The sequence below is a fragment of the Protopterus annectens genome, chromosome 4.part0 (genome assembly GCF_019279795.1).
Source record: "Protopterus annectens isolate FY-2018-M chromosome 4.part0, PAN1.0, whole genome shotgun sequence".
Lineage (NCBI taxonomy): Eukaryota > Metazoa > Chordata > Ceratodontiformes > Protopteridae > Protopterus > Protopterus annectens.
This window is the reverse complement of record NC_056733.1, coordinates 1,715,285,742-1,715,311,550: the sequence shown is the minus strand read 5'-3', so window position 1 is coordinate 1,715,311,550 and position 25,809 is coordinate 1,715,285,742. Positions and strand designations below refer to the sequence as shown.

Genomic DNA, 25,809 nt, shown 5'->3' with positions numbered 1-25,809 from the left:
ATGACAGGGGAAGGAAACAGTTGGTAGTATACATGACAGGGGAAGGAAACAGTTGGTAGTATACATGACAGGGGAAGGAAACAGTTGGTAGTATACATGACAGGGGAAGGAAACAGTTGGTAGAATACATGACAGGGGAAGGAAACAGTTGGTAGTATACATGTTTTGAAGGTGGCTGGATAGAAAACATTTCATTAAAATAAATAGCTACCTGACACGCTTTGCTGCTTGGGCCCATTTTCCTCCAGCTCTCTTAAGTTTCTTAGAAAATTCTTCCTATGGCAACACAGAACAAACAATAAATTACTAAATTATCCATTTCATTTATAATAAATACAAAATATTTTCAGAGCTGAGATTAATGTCGAACTTTTCATTAGCCTTTATTCATTTACCTTTGTGAAAAAGAAAATTGTACATTGAATTACTGACTTAAGATTCTGTATGAATTTTATAAAATAAATATTTCATAAATATTTGGGCATTATGAAAATGAAACCTTTAAAGAATGCCTTTACTTGTACTTAACAAACAAGCATTTGCAGTCATCACAGATGTTTGAGAAATATGGCTGATTTTGGTGCTAACTATGACAAAACTGGACCTGCAGTAGTCATATTAGTAATAATAACCTTAGAGGTCCCACGAAATTCAAACAGCTGTGTCCTTTATGAGCATATATAAAAACAGAGTTGGGTTTCTTAACTTTTGTCAGATATCATTGCTTGTTGATCTTGTCTCCTCTATTCCACGTGTAAATCAAAGATCAAGATCTGGCAAGATGGGAGCAGATATAGGGAGCCTTACCAGAGTATCTTCCATAGTGCAATGATTCAGCCACACAATACTGTCATTATTGTGTAATCCTTAAGCAGAATTATGTTTCTCTTCATTAGCATAATGATGGAGCTATAGAGGCTGCAGTGGTGCAGAGGTTAGCGTTGTCACCTCACAGCAAGAGGTTATCCTGTTCGATTCTCATCTGGAGCGCCTTCTGTGTGGAGTCTGCATGTCCTACCCACGGTCAAGTGATGTTTAAAGACATGCAGGTATGTGAGTGCATGAATGGGTGTGCCTTCTTTGGAGGTTAGGCATCAGGCTGGCAACTCAGCACCGTAAAAATCCATTGCCAATCATTAGCGGACCAGAGTTCTGCTGTGGCGACCCCTAACCAGGAAAAGCCAAAATACTTTTTTTTTAGCATAATGATGGAGCAACCTGGATCATGGGTGTGGCCAATCTGATGAAGAATTTAAGGGCAAATGCAGATTTGAAAATAGACTGGCAACATATGTTTTGAAGCGAGGAAATTGCCGGTGTAATATGAGCACTGTCAGGATGGGAGAAAGTTACAGGAAATGTATCAGCTTCAAATAGATACACGCCTTTAATTTTTGATCCCAGATGCAGATGAGGGAGTGTTGAATCTCATATCATTTACAGACCAGAAGAAAGTACAAACAATAAAAGGAGTCTGGTCACTGGCAGATGGCATGCAGATAGAGAATATCAAACACTGACAGGTAAAGATAGTGAAATCAGTTAGAAGAAGACAGCAATTACTGATGGACATGACAGATTGCTCAAAGGTAACACTGATAAGCAAAGAAGAAAGTGTTATGGTCATTAAGTACATAACAGGCTGGATGGTGGTGACGTTACTTAAGAATTCTAGTCCTTTACATGTAAAAAGCAATGGTCACTGATGGAGATAAGTAAAAATGTGGAAGAATTACTGTACAGAACATACCCTAAGATCTGGACACTTAGACCTCAGTGTGTATCTGGGTTGGAGTTTGACACTACAACCTTGAAGTATGGAAATGTATTTTACTCACCACTAGGTTCTTGGAGCACAGCCAAATTACAACTAATTCATAGAAGGATATTGTGGAGACCATCACGTTTCATGGTTCAGGACTAAATTGGTTGAGCTCTGTGTTGTGGTAGGCTGGTTAGAGGGTACACTCTGCTGGGTGAATGAAAACAGCGGGCTATATAACATGACTTCCTAGCATACACTGGCAGACCATCCATCCACAACATGTGTTTATCATCATATAACTCCACCTCTTACAGGTATGTAAAGGGTTTTTTATACTAATAGTCTAGCAGCAACAGTAGTATGCAGAGAATGTGTATCAGTAAAACAGAATTTGTCATATTTTTCCTTTTGATAATAGACCCATAAACCAGATGTCAGTAATTCCTGAAACATTTGCAGTGAACATTAGCATCTAAAACATGGCAGAAGTCCCAAGTTAATAACTTTTTAAAACTATTTTGGTCAAGGTATTAAATATGTGGTTGAATGTTGTGCAGTGTTATGCACCAGACCTCAAGGCTGCTGTAAAACAATTTTGATATATGGGCCACCTGATCCCTAAAATACATCGTTGCTATGAACTAAACTGGCAGACATTTAACATTTATTTGCATTACTGAAAATTTCTGCATACATACATCCATACATATGCACATTCACTAGTCATACTTTTTAGTATTGCATTCATTGATAGTCATCCCTGCAATATTTAAGAAATAGTCACTACACTGATTGATATATTAAGCTGAACATGTATCTGGAAAACTGTAACCCATCTTCAGGTGTTTCCTGAAAGAAGTTATCAGGAATATAAAATATGTGGTACATATCAGACAATTTAGCATCCCAAAGTACAATCAAAATGAATTTATTTATTTATTTGTTTGTTAAGCAGGATAGTAATCTGGCACATAATCCTTTTCAGCCACAATCTGCATCAATCGAAAATCTTTTTGTGAAAATCTTTAGAAAACAATTTCTTATGGAATCAGTATAAACACATTATCATTGACATATACGGTGGTGTGCTAAGAAGTCTAATATATATAAATCAGATAGCAGATACATACACATAAATTGAAATTCTGAGTCCATAAGTAGTCTTGACTTTGTTATATCAGTTTGGGTATTTAATGAGAAAACATTAAAAAATATATGTTCAGCTGTTACCAAGCAATGCCGATAAAGTAAAAAGTTTATGTAGATAAGCAATTCAGGGAGGTGATTCTCACATTTTTACACAAGGAGAAGATGTAAAAATGGCAATTATTTCAGCTGTTGGGGATGGAAGAACAAGAGTAAGGACTGAAGAATGTAAATGAGAGAGACAGAGAGACATAACAGGCAGAAAGACAAAGAGCCAGAGAGTAGAGATAAAGATTTAGATGGAAGTAACTCAGCCTGTGTGCGGAGGCAGAACAATGTGGAGAAAAGAGAGATTGGGAAAGGAAGAGAGAGAGACAGAGAGAGACAGACACAGAGGGACAAAGAAACAGACCAGAGATAATGATTTAGATGGAAGTAACTCAGCCTTTGTGTGGAGGTGGAACAATGTGGCGAAAAGAGAGATTGGGAGAGGGAGAGAGAGAGAGAGAGCGAGAGGGACAAAGAGACAGCAGAAATAATGATTTAGATGGAAATAACTCAATCCCTGTGTGGAGTCTACATGTACTCTTTGTGTTCACTTGGGTTTTCCCTGTTTTTTCCAGTTTTCTTCCCCAGCCAAATGATATACAGTATGTAAACTGATGACTCCAGATTTTCTATTGGTGCATGCACAGTGTGTGATATTGAAAAGAGGCCTGTCAATGTACTTCATCATCCTCCTTGTATAATAGAGTCTGTCTGTGGATGGAGACAACTGTTTATGATGTTTCTTTAAGAGTCAGATGTTACTCTACAGTATTGGATAGATAGACAAAGGTAGACAAGAATGTAAGTTAGACAAGAATGTGCAGGTTTATTGCAATGTAAGAGTTGGACAATAATCAAATAATCAAAAGCAAAAAAGAGAGAGTGAGAGTGTGTGGGTCAGTGTGTGTGTGTGTGTGTGGGGGGGTTAGAGCAAGGTAAATAATATTTACCCACTGGAAAATGGAGATTTTAGTGCAAAATAAAGTACATTTTTTTCCAAACTTTCCAAGCCAGTTGATCCAAGACTGCACGCCCATTTAAATTGATAAGTACCTATGAAAAAAAGGTTTGGCTCAGAATTGATCATGACTAAGCCGAATGCAAAAAAGTAAAAACTCTTCAATAACTGGTACAGTTAGCCTGATTTCTTATGGTATTACTTCCTGAATGCACAATAGTCAGGAGTGCATCACCACTCCCTGCATGTGCAATATGAACATCAGAATATATCATACTACAACTGATGAAGTGCAATATTCCAAGCAATCACAGTGTGAAATCATAGTCTTCGCAATACCTAGTAGTGTAATATTGTCTAATAACTTCCTGTCCAATTATAGTAATTTATTGTGTTGTTAACATTGTAATTATTACTGTATGTGCATTAGTTTTACAGTCATTCAAACTGTGTCCATTGTTATGTCTTGAATGTGGACCAAAGTAACGTAATTTCATTCAGCTTGCACTCCTATGCATGTCTGATCGACAATAAAGTTTACTTTGACTTTGACTAATTTCAGCTTCCTCTAGTTCAGTAGTACCAAAGTCTTTTCAAGAAAACAAACAATCTGATAGATCACTAATGTACTGCTTAAAGAAAATGTCTTTCTGTCTCACAGTGTAACTGTTGGCTTACTGCAGCAAATGTATTTCACATGACCATTTATCATTTCTTAATCTGTTAATCATGGCAGTATATATATAAAACAGATGTAAACTTCTACTTCCTAATTACATATTTTCCACAATGTATTACCAGAGTGGGATATTCTTTTTATCAAATCTATTTTAGAAGTATCTTTTAGTTTTGGGCTTTTGTGAAGGAGAGGATGTGTTTGTCTTTAGAGTGAGCTTTGGTAAGGTAGTAATGTTGAAACATGCCTTTTAGTGCAGGATACCTAGGGTAGTTTATTAGAGTATGAGCTACTAATAGCCATTCATAGTGGAGGTCATATGGGAGTTTAGTCCAATTTAGTTGTTTAGGGGCAGAACAGTGATGGGTTGTAAAGAGGCAATTTGCAGCAAAGCAAGCTATTTTATTGCAGCATTGTTATAGCTTTGTCTGTGTGGACATTTGTAGATTAGTAAAGGGTGGGGAAGCAAACAGTAGGATAGGTAGGCTTTAGCTTGTTTTACAGAAGAGGCCAAGATTTTTTTTAAACAAGAAACATGTTTTTTAAATGATCACTTATGACAGAGGCAATCATACATTTATATAAATGAAAACAAGCCATATTGACATAATCTTAGTTGCATTCATTATACATTACAGACCATATTGACATAATTTTAGTTTTGGTGGGATTTTTAAGAACAAATTGGAAGTGTAGTTCAAATTTCAAGTTGTCATCAATTGTGACTAAATGTTTGGTGTTAGGGTCCTGTTCAATCAGGGTATTATTTAATGAAGTGTTTTTGTCAAGAGTTTTGCTTTGGGAGAATGATTTTGAGGTGAAAAGTAATACTTTCATGTTTGGGGTTAAGTAGGAGTTGTGAGATGTCTAGACAGGACTTTATGGATATAAAGGATTGTTGAGTAATTTCTTGAGTAATCTGTAGGTTAGAAGCTGTGCAGATGAGTGTGGAGTGATTTACATATTGTACAAGACAGGTTTACTTGGAAGCAGTGTATAGATCATTTAGAAATAAACAGGAGGGTCCATGTATGGAACATTGTGGTACTCCTATAGTAGTGGGTAGATATAAAGAGTATTCTTGCTGCCATTTGACTGCATGGAGTATCTCTTAAGTAGCTGTTAAACCAGGAGATGGAGGAGGTAGGAGGGGGGAGACACCCAAGGAGGGGAGTTATAGTAATAGTTTATGATGAGGAACAGTGTCTGATGCTTTGGACAGGTGTAGGAATAAGGATGATACTAAATTTCTGGTATTCCTCTTTTTATTAATGGTATCAGCAAAGCAAAGAGTAGTAGTAGGCTATGGCTTTTGTATGAGAGAGAGAATATTGTTTATGGTAAGAAATTGAAGTAATTAGGAACGGACACACTTTTCTAAATTTTCAGATGATGGTGACAGGATGGCATATGATTTGAAGTTGAAATAGTTAGCAGAAGGACCTCCTTTATAAAGAGGAAGTATGTGTAACTTCTACCAAATGACTGGGACATAAGATTCTAGAATGGATCTATTTCTTAGCAAGGATATTGGGTATGGCAGAGCTGCAGCTGCAGTTTCTTAGGAATTCAGGAGGAAGGCTGTCTGCAGCAAAGCTTGCAGATTTTAGTTTTAGGAGATATTTTCTTATGGTGGAGGTAGGGACAGTTTGAGTGAGAGGTGAGCTACCATGGGATTTTGTTGGTGGGGGGTTGATTTGATAGTGGGGTTGTCTTTGATAAGTGATGCTGTAGCTTGAAGGAAGTATTTGTTAAAGTTATTAACAACTGTTGATGATGTGTCTTTGGGGATGGAGTGGATTGTTGACTTTGGCCTGGATTTAGCAGATTTGGACCAGTGATCAGAATATTTTTAGGATTGTTTTGGTGTGCCAGCTATAAGTTACAGTATTAGAGTGTTTTTCAAACCTTATGCTGTACTTGGTTTTATTTCTTATCTGTCTATAGTGTAGAAGATTTTCCTGGGATCTGTTGCCATGACATAATTTCCAACCCTTGTGCACCATTAGTTGCCTACTCTTTTAGATAGCCATGTTTTTGGATTAAATTTTACTTTTTTATCCTGATAAGAGCATGTTCATTCAGTATATTGGTAAAGGTTTTGTGAAATTCAAGAATGACTTCATCTAAAGGAAGATTTCTTAACATATTTCAGTTGTATTGCTTGAGAGTGGAGATGAAACTGGCAATATTAAAATTGGATAGGTCTCTCACATTCTTATACGTGTGATGTTTTAATGGATTGCAATAATGCCTGTCTGCAAGACTGAGCAGGTGGTCACTTATGTTGGCAGGTAATGTGCCAGAGATATAGTTACAAATAATATTGGGTTTAGTCATTATAGAGTAGACTCCTTAGAGAAGGGCTTGTTATATGTTGCTTGTAAAAAAAAACATGCAGGTTAATACTGGTAATGGGTATATCAGACACAATATGGGTTCTGTCTGTTTTAAGTTCCTCAAGAATGGTGGTTTCTTGGGGTATATTGGTAAATGCTTAGGATAGTATGTCCTCTGATGTACTGATGTTATTGTCAGGGAGAATATATACAGCTATGATACATATGATCAGATAAGAGTTTAGCTTGAGTAAGGCAATAAAATCTCTGCATGATGGATTCTTTATCGGATAAAGGGAAATGTTCAGGTATTTGGAGTATATACTAGCTACCCCACCTGCATTTTTTGGATATGCAGTCTGGTCAAAGGATATTATATCCTTGAGACAGGATTCCTTTGTCTATGACTTCAGGTTTTAGCCACAATTCTCTGATACCAAGGATGTCAGGATTAAAATGAGATATGAAAGTAAACAGTTCAGTTACTTTGTTACATATGTTTCTAAATGTAATGTTTATAAATATTAGACTCATTTAACCCAAGTTGAGGGAGTGAGATTTTACATTATTAATGGTTGCCTAGGAAATTATGGGAAAGGCTGCAACGACTGGATCTGGGTCGGGGTAAATATCATAGTATAGTTGCAGATTTGATTGGGATATCTAGAATATACAATGCCACTTGGTTTTAAATTTGTTCTTTGTGACTAATTTGTGGGTTTGCTTACTTACTTTTAAATATGTTTATTTGAAAAGATGGGTATGAGACAGGTTGTAAAGATTATGGGCTCTACTGAATGAAATATTGGTGCAATTGCCATTGAGAGTAACTGACTGAGCATTGAGCATAAGGCAGGTGATGAGAGGTATTTAATAGCTGGCTATGTGTGTAAGAAAGAGGAGGGAAGTTAATTGCAGTACTTTGACTAGTAAGATAATTATTATATGAGTGTTCATTTGGTGAAAATTTAAACAGGATAATGATAAAAGGCTGGATAGGGTTAGACTTGTTGTGGGTTGTTTGAAATGGGAGGGGTTGTTGACTTATAATGTAGAAGAAATCCAGTTGAAAGAAAAAAGGAAGGAAGCAGTTAGTGGGTGTGTGAATGAAGGGCAAATGTATGGATTACTAAACTAGTGCACAACTAGGAGAAATGTTGTGGGTAAAGATTAGCTTAGGATAAGTGTAGAGGATGTGTGGTGGGTGGGAAATGAGGTAGGGTAGTGCGGCAGCATGAGCCTGAGAGTAGTAAGGGTAAACAGAGTAGATCAACCAATCAGGTACTTCAATGGGATGTAGTAACTCAATCCATAGATAGTTTTCCACCAAAAGCAATCAATGAGGTAAAATAATTATGGATACAAAGACAAAGTTTTTGAGCTCTTTACCTGAGATGAATCACAGCATTTCATTTTATTATTGGCCCAGCAATCAAGGACCCTCAATCCTCACCACTAACACCAGAGAGGCATCTCATATATGAGGAAAGGATAACCAATACACACAGTAAAGTGCAATTTTCCTAAAGAGCACACATAGATCACAGTTGGTCTGGGGCTGGTTGCTCCCTTGTTCTCCAGGTCCCCAATAAGACTCCCCACTTGCACAGCGATAGGGTCCATATCTCAGCCTAGCTGGGCAAGTTAAATCCTCCAGCACCCTCTCTGTCCAACCAGTGCTTCATGTCCCTGCCCAAGTAGCTGACACACACACTTTGAGATAAGAGTTTATACAACCACACAGACACTCCTTTGAAAGGCTGGCACAGGTTTTCCAGCTGTGCACCTACAGACTATACAGTAGTACCGCCTGCCACCACCAAGCTAATATTTATGAGCTACTCAAAGGCCCTTAAAAGGGTGTCCAATTATCATTGTTCAATATTATTATCCAATCGGGAGTAGAACTAAACAGTCAAACCTTATTAGAGTGACTTGGTACAGTAATCACTATAAATATGCAATGTACTCCAGAGCTTAAATTATCTCTACACAAAACAGCCACAGGTGAAAGGTTTTAAAATATTTAATAATAAATAATAAACACACAAGACAATACTTCTTACTACACAGTGCTAGTCATGAGTTCAGAGATCACAGAGAAATACTTAAAATAATTCAGTAGTACAGTTCTGACATCACAGAAAAACACTTAGTCTAATCTTTCTAGTTTCTAGCTATTTCAAAAAGAAAACACAAGTTAAAGATAACTTACATAAGAGCAAGACAGTGCTGATGAGTTGGATGGTCAAGACAAAAATGCATATTTCTCTCTCGTTCTCTGTTTAAATTGAAATTGCAGTTCAGATTCACATTACATCATTCTTCACACTTTCCTGGGGTTCCCGGGCTACATATTACATCATTCTTCACACTTCCCTGGGTTCCCAGGCTAACAGAAACTGCATTTACATTCTTAACATCTCCTTTTGTTATCTTGCAGCTAGCCAGGAAGCAGAACAATAAAATACATTTGCATGTTTAACCCAAGCAATTTAACTCTTGGTTAAGACAATAGCAAGAATTTCTTCATCTAGATGGACTGGAGATGACTTAGATCAAAGGGTCACAACATGCTTTTACTTTGTCAGTAGAGAGCACTGTTGTGACATTTTTTGCAGTTCCACATCTAACAGCAGTTTTTTTTTTCATTTAAGACAACAAGCCTGTGCCTTACATTAATATTTCAAATGATAGAATTATCTATAAAAATTCTATCTAACTAGGATGGCAGCCTTCACATCCCCCCGCCCCCCCCGAAGAGAACTCAAGCTAGTTTTTCAAGTGACCCTTGAGAAAAGCTGCTTGAGAGGGTTAGGTCTATTTGAGTGTACCCACCCCATTCCCTGTCTTGAGACCTCATCTGCATTGGCATTGCTAATCCCACTGTGGTGCTGCACTGACATTACATATGTTTGCAACCCCAGGCTCCATCTTAGCAACTTGGCATTTTGCTGTCTGGCTCTGTTTAACCATGTTAGGGGGTTGTGATCTGTCATAACAGTGAATTTCCTTCCATACAGACAAAAGGCTGAAGTTTCTGCAGTGCCCACACTGTAGCTAGACATTCCTTTTCTACAGCTGCATAGCATCCCTCCCTGGGTTGGAGCCTATGACTGAGATAAACCAATGGGTACTCTTCTCTCTCTTAAGATATCTGGCTAAGTACAGCCCCCACACCATGGTTTAAAGCATCCACCTGCACAACAAATTATTTGCTGTAATCTGGACAGGCTAACACAGGGGGTCCTCCCAAAGTTTCTTTAAGCATCTGAAATGCTTGTTCACATGCTGGGGTCCACACTACCTTATCTGGCCTGTTCTTACTTGTCAGGTCTGTGAGGGGAGCAGCTATGGCACTATAACTGGTGACAAACTTTCTGTAGTACCCTGCTGTCCCTAAAAATGCCCTCACTTGCTTTTTAGTAACAGGTGCAGGTCATGCCTGAATGGCTTCCACTTTGTCAGGTTCTGGCCTTATCTTACCACTCCCCACTCTATGTCCTAGGTAGGAGACCTCTGCCATACCCACCTGACATTTGCTTGGCTTAATGGTCAATCCTTCTCTCTGTAGTCTGCCCAGCACCTCCCTGATATGCTGAAGGTGCTCTGGCCAGGAATGGCTGTAGATGGCAATATTATCTAGGTAAGCAAAGGCAAACCCTCCTGCTCCTGCCAGGATACAATCTACCAGCCTCTGGAAAGTCGCTGGGGCATTCTTCATCCCAAAGGGGGTCTTTGTGAACTCATACAAGCTAAAAGGAGTCACAAAGGCTGACTTCTCTCTAGCACTGGGAGTCAAGGGCACCTGCCAGTAACCCTTGGTAAGATCAATGGTTGTAAGATACGTAGCCCACCCAGCTCCTCTAGGGCCTCATCTGTTCTAGGCATGGGATAAGCATCTGACTCTGTGTGACTATTTAATTTCCAGTAGTCTACACAGATACTGAACCTGGTGCTGCCATCCTTCTTTGGCACCAGCACCACTGGGGAGGCCCAGGGACTGTTGGACTCTTGAATCACCCCTAGTTCCAACATCTCCTGTACCTCCTCCCTCAGAGTCTGTTTGACTTTCTCAGGCACTCCATAAGGGACCTGCCTAATAGGCCTTTGGGCTCCTGTTTTCACCTGGTGCTGCCCCAGGTGGGTGCACCCTGGTTTACCAGTGAACATGTCTCCACATTCCTGCAACACTGCTTGGATTTCTCGAACCTGAGTAGGAGATAGCTGCTGGGATATTGCTACCCCTTCCACTGAGGTGTCAGCCCGAGCCTCACTGAGATCAGTCCCCAGATCTCCCTCAGACTCCTCCTGCAATCTACTGCAAATGCTCAGCACAAGGGCTTCCATATCATGGTAAGATTTCATCATGTTAACATGGTACAATTTTTGCCCCTGCCTTCTGCCTAGCAGTTCCACCATGTAGTTAACATCACTTATATTTCTTACCACCCTGTAGGGTCCCTGAAAAACTGCTTGCAGCTTGTTGTGTCTGACAGGAATGAGAACCATTACCTGCTACCCCACAGCATACTCTCTTGCTCGAACATTCCTGTCATACCACACCTTTTTCTGTTGTTGGGCTTCTGCCAGATTCTCCTGGGCCAAGCCATGAGTTCCCTGAGTCTTGTCCTGAGGTTTAGGATGTATGCCACAACAGACTCCTTCTGAGACTTGCACTCACCTTCCCACTCATCTCGAATTAAATCTAGAGGTCCCTTCACCCTATGCCCTAACAACAACTCAAAGGGTGAAAAATCTGTGGATTCCTGGGGAACTTCTCTGTAAGCACGCAACAGATGGGGCAAATATTTGTCCCACTCCCTCTTAAACTGATCTGCAAATGCCCGTAGCATGGACTTGATTTAACCTCTCAACAAGACCATTAGTCTGGGGATGGTAGGGGGTGGTCTTCATGTTTTTCACTCCACAGGACTTCCACAGACAAGCCAGTAGATTTGACATGAAGTTGGCACCTCTGTCAGTTAGTATTTCTTTTGGGAAACCTACCGTGCTGAAAATCTCTAACAAAGCATTTGCCACCTTCTCTGCCTCAATGAAAGACAAAGCCACTGCCTCGGGGTATCGTATAGCATAGTCCACTACCACTAGGATATACTTTTTCCCTGTGTAACTTGGGGTACTCAAAGGACCCACAATATCCATAGCTACCCTGTGAAATGGCTCCTCAATCACAGGCAAAGGCATCAAAGGAGCTCTCACCTTGTCGCCTGCCTTGACACTGCTCACAGGTCCTGCTGTACCTGTTACATATCTGGAAATTCCAGGCCAATAGAAGTTCTGCATAATATGCCTCTTTGTACGTTTTATGCCCATATGACCTGCAAAGGGAATATCATGGACTATGGCTAGAAGCGCCAGATGGTAGGCTCTAGGCACTACCAAATGTTGTACTCTCTCACCTTCTAGCCCTCTCTCAGGGGTCCACTCTCTGTATAGTAATCCTTTATCCCCGTATACATATTCCCCCCTTTCCTTGAAAATCAGGTGCCTCCCTAGCTACCTGCCTCAGGCCTTGCAATGTAGGGTCTGAGAGCTGAGCCTGTCTCAACTCTCTTCTTGTAACCCTTCCCAGCTCTCCTTCTACAGGAAGTCTGGCATCCTCTGACAGAGGTGCCTTACTGTCAGTCTGGGTACTACTACTCCCCTCTACCTTTGCAGTCACTTTGTCCAAGGGACCATCAGTAACCTCAAGCGGCTGTGGCTCACATTCAGTCTCACTGCTACAGAGTAGCTCCCTCCCTGAAGAAACCACCTCACTAGTCCTGGCTGCAAGTATGCAGTGTGTCTGGGTCTCCCCAGGCTACCAGACACATATGCTTGTCTCCCTGCCTGACTGCGTGTAACTGCATAAGCACATGCTACTGCCTCATCCAAATCCTCCTCTATCAGGCCATCTGCAGGATGGTAGTTCGGTACTACTGTTATCTCAAGACACCCTACTATTAGCATTTTGTCTTTCACAGTTACTGACTCCCTCACCTTTTGTTCCCCACCTTGCCTCAATGGGCACCTGTATGCCACATGGCCCAACTGGTTTCATTCAAAACATTTAACCCTAGCTCCTGGACGTGTACCTGGACTAGTGGCTTCCCCTGCTGCTGGCTGATTCTGTTGGGGCAGTCTGTGCTGCCTACCATGGGTTCCTTTAGACCCATGAGCAGTACTGGGGGTCCCCTTCCTGTGCAGGGCTGCTCTGCCTGTCAGGTATAGGTCTCCCTTCTTCCTCAACTCATCTGAAGTAGCACATTGTCTATCAGCTAACCAGATCCTCATGTCCTCAGGCAAAGTGCTAAGGGCTTGTTCCCTCACCAAAATGTCTGGCAGCCCTTCAAAAGTGATGACCTGACATCCACTCACCAACCTATGGAAATAAGTGCTCAGTTCAGCAACATATTCACACACACTTTCATCTGCCTTGCGTCTATGCTCAAGAAACTTTTTCCTATACGTTTCAGGTGTTAGCTTAAAAAGCACTAATAGACAATTTTTTACAGCAGTATAATCAAAACATGCAACGTCAGACATTTTAGACAATACAGTTACAGCTTTACCATGGAGTAGGTCGGTCAAGAACCGTACCCAGAGCCTTTGGTCAACACTATACTGTTTGAATACCCTCTCAAACATATGAATGAAACTCAAAATTACCCCCCTCTTTAAACTGTGGAAGAAATTTACTGACCTGTTGTGCTTCTGGGATCCAGTTACTCCCTTCCCCATTACCTCCATGACTCTGGCAAAGAGTCGGCATTTCTCTCTCATGCTTCTTCTGCCTATCCTTTTCCTCGGCTTCTGTCTCCAAATGCCTGGCCTCCAACTCAAGTCTCTTTAGCTCTCGATGGATTTTTATGCCCTCTGCAGAAAGGTTGAGCCATCGATTCTCCAAGGGTATTATATCTCCACTGCCAGTCTGATTGTCCTCCTGGGTGCTGTTTTCTGATGCAGCTGTAACCAAGGCTGCAATCAGGTCTGCCTTAGTCAGGTTTTCATGGGTTTCCATGCACCAGTCCCCTAGCCTGGCACATCTCTGCCAGCTGGGTCCTTGTCAGCTTTCCATACTCCTCTGCTGACATGCTGCCTGCTCACCCTTACTAAGCTAACATAAGAAATAAAACAATTGTGATCTGATCTCCGCGTATTCACTGCGTGGCTGTTTTGGAGTACAAAACACCTTCAAAGCTCACTGTACACAAGCTAAAGGGATTCACTCTACCCACACCACTACAAGTCAATTAGTATTTGCCACCAATTAATATATGCTGTGGATATCCCACTGCTGCCAAACAATTAATATATGACACCCGTGCCCTGGCCCAGCAATCAAGGAGCCTCAATCCTCACCACTAACACCAGAGAAAGCTTCTCATATATGAGGAAAGGATAACCAATACACACAGTAAAGTGCAATTTCCCTTAAGAGCACACAGAGATCACAGTCAGTCTAGGGCTGATTACTCCCTTGCTCTCCAGGTCCCCAATAAGACTCCCCACTGGCACAGCTATAGGGTCCAGATCTCAGCCTAGCTGGGCAAGCTAAAACCTCCAGCACTCTCTTTGTCCAACCAGTGATTCATGTCCCTGCCCAAGTAGCTGACACACACAAACGTTGAGATAAGAGTTTAGACAACCACACAGACCCTCCTGGGAAAGGCTGGCACAGGTTCTCCAGCTGTGCCCCTATTACCCAGACTATACAGTAATACCACCTGCCACCACCCAGCTAATATTTATCAGCTACCTGAAGGCCCTTAAAAGGGTGGCTAATTATTACTGTGCAATACTATTTCCACTTGTTAGTATAACTAAACAGTCAAGGCTTATTAGAATGACTTGGTATAGTAATCACTATAAATATGCAATGTACTCTATAACTTAAATTATCTCTACACAAAACAGCCACAGTTGAAAGGTTTTAAAATATTTAATAATAAATAATAAAAACACAAGACAATACTTCTTACTACACAGTGCTAGTCATGAGTTCAGAGATCACAGAGAAATACTTAAAATAATTCAGTAGTACAGTTCTGACATCACAGAAAAGCACTTAGTGTAATCCTTCTAGTTTCTAGCTATTTCTAAAAGAAAACACAAGTCAAAGATAACTTACATAAGAGTAAGATAGTGCTAATGAGTTGGATGGTCAAGACAAAAATATTTATTCCACTCTGTTTCTCTCTGTTTAAATTGAAATTGCAGTTCTGATTCACATTACATCATTCTTCACACATTCCTGAAGTTCCCAGGCTACACATTACATCATTCTTCACACTTCCATGGGTTCCCAGGCTAACAGAAACTGCATTTACATTTTTAACATATCCTTTTGTTATCTTGCAGCTGGCCAGGAAGCAGAGCAATAAAAATACATTTGCATGTTTAAATCTAGCAATTTAACTCTTGGTTAAAACAATAGCAAGAATTTCTTCATCTAGCTGACTTTAGATCAAAGGGTCACAACATGCTTTTACTTGTTTAGTAGAGAGTACTGTTGTGACTTTTTTTGCAGTTCCACATCTAACAGCAGTTTTTTTTTCCATTTAAGACAACAAGCCTGTGCCTTACATTAATATTTAGAAATGATAGAATTATCTATAAAATTCTATCCAGCTAGGCTGGCAGCCTTCATACCCTATATTAACAAATCATGGGTCACTGGAGATATAACCCAGTCAGAAGATGCTGCTTTTAAATGGTGTATTCTAGAAAGAACCGAAACTCTGTGGAATACATGTAGAAATTTATATTGGAGGAAGTGAACATTACACACAACGATTCATAATAAAACTTAAAGTTAGGTCATTACAAACCAAAACACTATGCCTCCATTCATTAAGCCTAACAGTGCCTCAGGAGAGTACTAGTAACTGAATAAGAAGTAGCAGTGGTAGAATATAATAAGTAGTCCATCTGCCATCACAGAGGCAGCAATTCACAGGATGGAGAAAACAGTATAATCATTGAGGAAGAATGTAAAAGGAAAAAAATGCTGAAGACACTAAAGTCCAGAGTGAGGGAAAGCCAGCTAATACAGCTATGAAGAAGATTTTAATGCTTCAGAAGTAGATTAACAGATAAACACAGATGGCTTTAGACAGGAAGGTGATTAGAACCTGAGTAGGAGCAGATGTGCTATGACATTAGAAAACAGGAAGAATGGATCAATGTGCATGAATGATGAATGGGATGTACCTAAATCTATACATCCAGATGAAGGAATTGATGCTACTCAATTAAAAGCAGGGCCTGAATCGAAATGGTCTGACATGACCTTATCTTGAAAATGTATGCCAACTTCTGTACTTTCTCCTTATAAAAAATGTCTATAATTTCAAGCCAAAGGTGTTTCTTCAGCAGGGCCCTATACAGGTGCAATGGTTGGCTAATCATTCAATTTTTTTATTTTACAACGTGAGGTATTATTCTGTCCAGCAGTTCCTACGCAACTATTAAGAAAAGACTACAACAAATCACTTTTTTACCCTTTTAAACTGTGGTTTACATATGCAGACTCGAAGTCAACTTTTGTTCTTCATCATCATCATCATGACCAGTACTACCAAGAACATTATCAGTAATGTTTCATCTGATCTACTTATATTCTTCATTTTCTTACTCAGTTTTGTCATACAGTTGTACTGTGGTACCATTTTCTTCTCATCATTATCTATGTCTGCCTCTACCTGCCATTAGTTAACACTACTTTTATCTCCCATTCATACAGAAAGAAGATCCAGCCCATTTACACAAGGTGAGGAAACATAAACTCCTGACACATTGATACTGTCAAAATGCCTGTAATGCAATCCAAGAAAGGAAAACAAGCAACCACCTGTGTGATGTCTGCTAATAATTTTAATTAAAAAAGAATTTAGCACTTTTGTCAACTTCCATCGTTAAAACACTGATATTTAAACAAGCCACCAATAGTCACTTGCTCAGTTGGAACTAATGAGCAACATCACAAAGGTGAATACCTAAAACTAGGAATTTAAAACCCTCAATTGTCTTAACTTGCATTAATCATAACCCTTGTCAACCAAATAATGTCCTAATTTTAAATTGTTAGCAATTTCTTTATCAACAAACAACTTATGCTAACAACATTGTTGATGCCGGGAAGTAAGTAAGTTCACAACCTCACTTGCCACCATAGCAAACAGCATTCCAACAAATGTTCCCAATTCTTGGCTAAGAGACCAGATTTAATATTTTTTTAAAAATGTAAACAAAATTGTAGAAATCTGCAGAGGTTAAAGTGTGTTTGGCTATCTCATTGATAATGTTAGCTTTAATTGCATAATCATGTTCATAAATTAGCTCCCTAAGCATTCTTTCAGTTTTCCCTGTATAGAAAGCATAATGACCTTTACACCTTATTAAATAAAGTAGAGATCTACATACGATTAGCCCTGAGAAGCAGTTTACAAGTTTTAGTCATAGTGAAATTTGTGCCCTGATGGTCAATGTCAATAAAAGAACATTGTTTGCAACTATTACATCTTGTAGTACCTACAGTAGACAAATCATTGTCACATGCCATTTAACGTCTGTTCTTGATATTAGTACCTCTCTTATAAGTGTACTTAGGGGAATCACCAACAATATTCCTCATGGAATCAGAATGTATAAGTCTTGACCAATAGGTTTGAATAACTTCCTGAATGCCAGAGGACATGTTGGAAAAGGTGGTTATATAATTTGAATGCAACAGCTAAACCTCTTAGTTTAACTAATCCACCCTTCAATTTATGGACAAAGTTGCTCATTCTTCCAAAGAAAACTAATTTATACCAACAATGTTCTGCTAGTTACACTCAATATCGCTTCTCTTTTTACAGTTATCCCTAATCAGTGGGGTATAGAGAACTTCTAACAACTAAGCAGTCCTTTTCTAATCATAAAATTGAATTTCTATGTGGACTATTGAAGATTGTTTTAGAAAATAATGTTTTTAGTTTTTGTGATAACTATTACCTACAGAAGATTGGTGTAGCTATGGGCACTGCTTGTGCCAACAGGTATGCCAATCTGACATTAGTACAATGGGAAAATACTTTCCTTTTACAAGGGCATGAATATAGTAAGCATGTGTTATGGTATACACATTTTGTTGATGATCTTTTTATTTTCTGGGGAACATCTGAAAAAGAACTGATTGAATTTATTAACTACTTACACAAAACAACAATGTCTCTAAAATTTACCTATAAGCATTCCCACAATAATATTGAATTCTTAGATGTCATGGTTAAAAAATCAGAAATAACTGGTATAGGGACATGCTTATATAGAAAACCGACCAGAAAGAACTGTTTATTCCATAAAAGTAGCATGCATCCCAGACATGTGAGTAGGAATGTACTTAAAGGACAGATGCTAAGGAATATGAGACTACACAATCTAGATAATGACCTTATGGAAACAACCCAAATGCAGAAAGATGATTTTCTTATTAGAGGATATCCTAAATCTGAAGCAGATGCTAGTGCTAATGAAGCACTAAGTGAAAGAAGAATGAAGGGCCAACCTTATTTTTCTGCACAAGTAGTAGATCAGCGGTTAAGAAAAAATGATAATGAAGTTAAATTCCACTTTCCTATTTCCTTTACTAGTGATATAAATGTGTTCTGTGATATTTTTAAAAAAGGAACCAAAAAAACCACAACAGGCACCCAAAGAGGCAGAAGGTAATAATAAAACACGAGCCTGTAGTTTAATGTGATTAAACCTGCTGCTGCTTACACCTACAGGCTCATGTTTTATTATTACCTTCTGCCTCTTTGGGTGCCTGTTGTGGTTTTATTGGTTCCTGGTTCTGTGGCACCCTTTCCTTGGAGTTTTTGGATATTTTTAAAAAGAACTGGAATATTTTAACTGCAACAAAAGAATGATATGGTGTAATAGATCCTGTACCACATTTCTCTTTTATCAATAAAAGATCTTTGAAAAGACAGCTATGTTATAAATCACTTAATTCTGGACATGAAGTTCCTTCACAAAGAAAAGGGACATATCCATGTCGGGGATGCACAGCCTGTAGATACATTTTTTCATGCACTACTTTTGTTCATCCTGTGAAAAGAAATTAAAATACTTGCATCTTTCTATGCAGATTGTAGAGCTAAGAACATTGTATAGTTTAGCTTTTGTCAAAAATGTAAAGCTTATTATATAGGCAAAACCAATAGGATGTTGAAAGCATGTGTATTAGAACATACGAGAGATACTGTTAATGTGAAAGAAACTAATGCCCTGGCTAAACATGTTGAAAGGGAAGGTATACATCATATTTTAAAATTTTTAGTGCTGGAAGTAGTTAATGAAGGACTAAAAGGGGGAGATTTGACAAATAAAATATAGGACTTAGAACAGAAATGGATAATCAAATGAAATGCAGATAACCCCCCAGGCATTAATGATGCAGTGTCCCTCAAACCCTTCCTTAAAGCACAAGCACTAAAGCACTGAAAGCTTTTTAACAATTGTTCCTATATGGATTACATTGCCATGCCCTTATTTAAATAGGATGTATTAATTGTTCTTAATGTGTTAATAGCTACTGCCTAGAAATAATGTATTGCAGTTGTGTCATTTTATAACAGTCTGAAGAAGCAATCTGGGCAGATTGTGAAAGCACTTTTTGTTGTTTTTATTCGTTAAAGTGTTATATTCTGCTGTGGAACTCTACAACTTCTTTTTCTTTAGTATTTGTGCTTGTGTTGTTGCTTGAGTTTACTCAGTGCTCGCTCTATTTTTTGTTTTCTAATATTCCTCATGGAATCAGAACATATAAGTCTTGACCAATAGGTTTGAATAAATTCCAGAATGCAAGAGGACATGTTGCAAAAGGTGGTTATATAATTTGAACGCAACAGCTTAACCTCTTAATTTAACTAATCCACCCTTCAATTTATGGACAAAGTTGCTCATTCTTCCAAAGTAAACTTCTGTTTCCTTGGTCTCTAAAAGTTTAAATGGATAGCCCCACTCCTTAAAAAGAGATACTAAAAATTCCATTTATGTTGAAAAAAACACTATCTTTAGAAACCAACCTAGAAATCTACACCATCTGGCCCTGTTCTTATATAAAGTTACATCTGAAAAGTCAATACTACCTACAGAACTCTGAAAGTAAAAGATAAAAATTTCTAACTACAATACAAAAATGTTACAAACTCAGCCAACTCATCCTTTCTGCCTTTTCACAAAATGAAAATGTCATCCGGGTACCTTAGATAAATGTCCCCACAGGAAGCAAATATAGATGGAAATAAAATATTTTTTGTTCCCAGAATAAAAATATTAAATTAGCATAAAGCAGTGCACTGGAGACACCCATCACTACTCTTCTCATGATAGTATTCCCCTCATATTGACAAAGTTGTTGTACAAAAACAAATTGCAAAGCTTTCAAAATAAGTTTGATTTCTGAATTACTAAATCTTGTGACCTCAGCCAACAATTGTTCTAATCAATCAATACCAGTGTCACACAGAATTACAGGAAAGAGGTCTTTAATGTCATAAGTTCCAAAAACTGTTACTTCTGTGTGGGTCATTTCCCTCATCACCGCCAAAACATGACAGGAGCCACATAGAATGTCTGAGTATCTGGATAGCAACCCTTTCCATTTCCATTTCACAGATTTAGTCAATGGTTCAGTTTTGGACCCTTGAGCTGACCCACTTGGACATAATGGTAAATCAGCCAAACTTTTCTCCACTTTGTGAATCCCAAAACCAGAATTTTTGGTTTCTCTACCAGTAAAAGGAATAGATGCTGCTGTCAATTTTCTTTTCTAGCAACAAATCCACCAACCAAAAGTCAATTTTGTGGTAGTGAATATTAATTTCATTAAGAGACACTTTTAAATAATTTATAGTTAGTGGGTTAATCCAACATTTTTCCAACATATTCCAAGTGTGTCATAATGACCATATACCTTCTGTTGTCCAGTTTCATAAACCAAAGACAATGATCTTTCTCAATTCACCCAAGAATGACCACTTCGTGTGGGTTAAATTGTCAAAGAAGCACTTCCTGGGGGGTAGAATACAGTTTTTGAAAACTACTCTCACAGTGTTTCTAAGACAAAGAAATAAATGAATTAAGTGGATGTTTAAACAGACCTTTTCTTACTAAACAGCTTCTACTATGTTCATAGTCATGTTTGGAAAAATATAATGCTAAATTGATTTTATGTAAAAAACTGAAGATCACATACAGTCCCAATAATATCACAACGACCCATGGAAATAAAAGTTAAACCCCTTTCAAAAAGCTGATAGCAGACAGAAATGACTGTCAAATCAGTGTAATTGAAATAATAAAGTTATTGTAACACGTGATTTGTATAGTACCAGTATAGTGGTTATCTCCTTCTTCTGCCCTGATGGCATCTCCTTCCTCTCCTCCTCCTCTTCAGGGGGTTTTGATTCTTCCTCAACAGAGAACACTCTGTACAAGCCCGAAAATCATCCACTACTGCAGAAAACAATTCCACTTCTACATAACTATGATGAGAAGATGCTTCTTTTGTGTAATCAGTAGTAGGATTGTTGTCTGAAAATTTAGAATCTGAAGATAAAGTTTCCAGTATGTGAACAGAGTTGTCTGTTTTGACCACAGGTAGTTTCTGGGGATGGGTATGCTGTGCTGTCTGCATAAGCCAACTGGTCCCTTTTTAATTTACAGTTCTTATGAGTGATGACAGACTTCACAGAGTCATCCACCTTTAAATATGGCAGTGCATTCATTTTTGTATTTTTCCAATAATTACAATCATTGATTTGTTGACCTGGTTGGGCTTAGTACTCAATTTATTCATCTCCAATTTATTTTCCTCAATAATTATGGCCATGAGATTAAACTTAGCTTGGTCAAACAAATTGATTAAATCATGCTATGAAGTGGAGCCCATTGAAATATTTCCAAACCTTAAGGCCTTTAGATACCCTCTTAACTCTAAGACATTCTCTGAGGAAAGAAATGGCTGTCTGTGTTTAGAAAGTAATTTATTCATGTTTGTAACTGTGGCGGTAAAGAATCAAAATCATTGTCCACTTCTCCACTAAGACAAAATTCTTTGTTTAACCACTGTTCAAGCCAAAGTGTCCCTCCTGCCAGCCATCAAATTCACTTGCTGGGTGTGAAAAGTGTGTCCAGATACAGTGTTAACATCGTCCCCACCATCCAAGCTGTCCACATCATTGTTGGAAGTAGAGGAATTTGTTTGCATTAGAGCACTGTTTTAAATTTGGATTCATTAATTTCATAAGGTTCTACTGAAGATGGAGTTTGGTAGTTTGCAGACATTTTATGAATAGAGAGTTTTGTCAGTAGCTTTGTCCTGCTATATAACTATGCATGTCATTAATATATTGAGAGATGCTTATGTTACCATTTATTATTTATAGGCTTCATAGTTTTTTTTTTAATTTCCTTGTTACGTAAAATCAAGACCATTCATTTGCACACATACAGTGAGTTTCTTTCTGAGTGAGTGGCTGGAGCTTATTCATTCTTCCCTTCTTTTTAGTTCAGTCTAGGGCTGGTTTATTCCTCTTTCTCCAGATCCCAAATAAGACTCCCCAGTGGCACAGCTATAGGGTTAAGATCTCAGCTAAGGCGCCAAGCCCAGATCTCTAGCACCCTGAGGTGGTCTTTATGTGCTTCACCCCAGAGTTCTTCCACAGACAAGCCAGCAAGTCTTGCATGAAATTGGCACCTCTGTCAGTCAGTATTTCTTTTGGGAAACTTATCCTCCTGAAAATCTCTAACAAAGCATTTGCCACCTTTCCTGCCACAATGATGGATAGAGCCACCTCTTCAGGGTATCTGGTAGCATAATCTGCTACCACTAGGATATACTTTTTCCTTGTGAAACTTGGGGTACTCAGAGGGCCCACAATATCTATATCTACCCTCTGAAATCCTCAATCACAGGGAAAGGCATCAAAGGAGCTTTCACCCTGTCTCCTGCCTTGCCTACCTTTTGGCGCTGCTCACAGGTCCTGCAGTACCCTGTTACATCCCTGGAAATCCCAGGCCAATAAAAGTTCTGCATAATACATCTCTTTTTATGTTTTATGCCAATATGACCTGCAAAGAGAATATCATGGGCAATGGCTAGAAGTGCCAGATGGTAGGCTCTGGGCACTACCAACTGCTGTATTCTCTCACACTCTAGCCCTCCATGAGGGGTCCACTCTCTATACAGTAATCCTTTGTCCCAGAATACAGATTCCTCTTTCCCTTGAGAATCAGGTGCCTCCCTCAGGCCTTGTAATGTATGGTCCGAGAGATGACCCTGTCTCAACTCTCTCCTTGTAACCCTTCCCAGCTCCCCTTCAACAGGAAGTCTGGTATCCTCTGACAGCAGTGCCTCACTCTCAGCCTGGGTTCTACTACTCACCTCTGCCCTTGTAGTGACTCTGTCCAAGGAAATTTCAGTACCCACAAGCAGCTGTGACTCAATTTCAGTCTTACTGCTATAGGGTAGCTTCCTCCCTGAAGTAACCACCTCCGCAGTCCTGGTTGCAAGTGTGCAGTCTGTCTGGGTCTCCCCAGGCTACCAGACCCACATGCTTGTCTCCAAGCTTGAGTGCATGTAACTGCATGCACACATGGTACTGCATTTTGAAAATCATTCCCTGTCAGGACATCTGCAGGGATATCCTCAAACACTCCTACTTGCTGTCTTCCATTTCCATCCTCCCAGTCTAGGTGAACCCTAGCCAAAGGTATTTGGAATGTGGTCCCTCCTAAATCTCTGACTGGAGGAGACTGCCCAAGCAAGTAGTGCTCCTCTGTAACCACTGCAGGCCTCACAATGGTTAGATCAGAGGCTGTGCCGCTCTTAGCAGTGGCCTCTTTTCAATTTACTAAGACAGGATATAACCTATTGTGGTAGTTTGGTACCCTTGCTGCTTGGAGACAACTTACCACTGGCATTTTGTCATTCCCACTTACTGGCTCTCCCACCTTTTTGTTCCCCAACTTGCCTCCATGGATATCTATATGCTGCATGGCACCACTGACTGCATTAAAAACATTTAACCCTTGGTCCTGGACATGTACCTGGACTAGTGGCTTCCCCTACTACTGATGGACTCAGCTGGGGCAGTCTGGGCTGCCCACCTTGGGTTCCATTAGAGCCATGAGCAGCACTGGGTGTCACTTTTCTGTGCAGTGATGCCCTGCTTGCTAGGTATAGTTCTCCCTTCCTCCCCATTCATCTGCAGTATTGCATTGTATATCAGCTTACAAGATTCTCATGTCCTCAGGTAAAGTGCTAAGGGCTTGTTCCCTCACTAAAATGTCTGCCAGTCCTTCAAAAGTGGTGACCTGTAATCCACACCCCCACCTATGAAAATAAATGCTTATTTCAGCAAAATATTCACACACACTTTCATCTGTTTTGCGTCTATGCTCACAAACCTTTTCCTATAAGCTTCAGGTGTTAACTTAAAGCATTCTAAAAGACAGTTCTTTACAATATTATAATGTAAGCAATCAATACCAGACAAGTTAGAAATAGCAGTTACAGCTTTACTATGGAGTAAGTGGGTCAGGAAGTATACCCAGAGCCCTTGGTCAATATTATACTGTTTACATACCCTCTCAAACATATGAATGAAACTATCAAAATGATCTACCTCTGTAAATTGTGGAAGAATTTACTGACCTTTGTTGCTTCTGGAGTTTGGTTACTCCTTTCCACATTAACTCCATGAATCTGGCAAAGAGTCAGCATCTCCTTTTCATGTTGCCTCTGCACCTCCTTCTCCTCCACCTCTAGACGTCACAGTTTATTATTTGTCTCAGCCCCTAGACATCTCTGTCTCTCTGATGCTTCTATTTCCAAATGCTTGGCCTCCAGCTCAAGCCTCTTCAACTCCAGATGGATTTTTAAGTTCTCTGTTGTAAAATTAAGATGTCCATTTTCTGAGAGTTGTACATCTCCAAGGCCAGCCTGGTTGCCCTTCTGATTACTGGTCTGTGATGCAGCTGTGCCTAAAGTTACAATCATTTCTTCCTTAGTCAAGTTGGCATGCACCAATCCTTTAGCCTGGCACATCTCAGCCAACTGGCTCTTTGTCAGCTTGCCTTACTCCTCTGCTGACATGCTTGCCTCCTCTCCCTGACTAACTAAGCTAACAAAAAATAAATAAATAAATACATAAGTAAATAAAACAACTGTGATGTGAAACTCTGAATGTTTACTGTGTGGTTGATTGAGAGTACAAACATCTTCACTGACCACTGTACACAGGCTACAAGAATTCAATATCCACACCACTACAAGCCAATTAATATATGATGTGGTTATCTCACCACTGTCAACCAATTAATATGTGATGTGGATATCTCACCACTGTCCACTAATTAATATGTGATGCCCCTGCACTGGCCCAGTAATCAAGGAGGTTCATAGGTTCATAGGTTCATAGGTTGGTACTAGGCTAACTGCCCTAGGGCCTATACAAGCCTAGCCATAACAATTCCCTGGCTATTTCTTCCCACACTATTTACTTCCCTGGACCCCTGTCTAACAGGGCAACTGACATGATCCCCAGGGTGAATTTCCTTTAATTCCCTCCACTGGAAACAGCTAGGGGGTTTACACACTGGGAGGATGATAAGTACACACACTGTAAAGTGCAATTTCCCTTAACAGTACATAGAGATCACAGTCAGTCTGGGGCTGGTTTCTCCATCTTTCTCCAAATCCCCAATAATACTGCCCACTGGCACAGCTATAGGGTTAAGATCTCAGCTGAGGGGCCAAGACCTCCAGCACCCTCTGTGTCCAACCAGTGCTTCATGTTCCGGCCCAAGTAGCTGACAC

General features: G+C 39.5%; 1 protein-coding gene across 1 annotated transcript in view; it reads right to left on the bottom strand.

Annotated features, from left to right (window-relative positions):
* LOC122800480 (amiloride-sensitive sodium channel subunit gamma-like) overlaps positions 1-25,809 on the bottom strand; it is a 313,290-nt gene that overhangs the window by 47,294 nt on the left and 240,187 nt on the right. Inside the window, exon 8 of the mRNA XM_044069921.1 lies at positions 212-276. Within this exon, the coding sequence (XP_043925856.1) occupies positions 212-276 (65 nt within the window). The remainder of the gene's footprint in view (positions 1-211; positions 277-25,809) is intronic.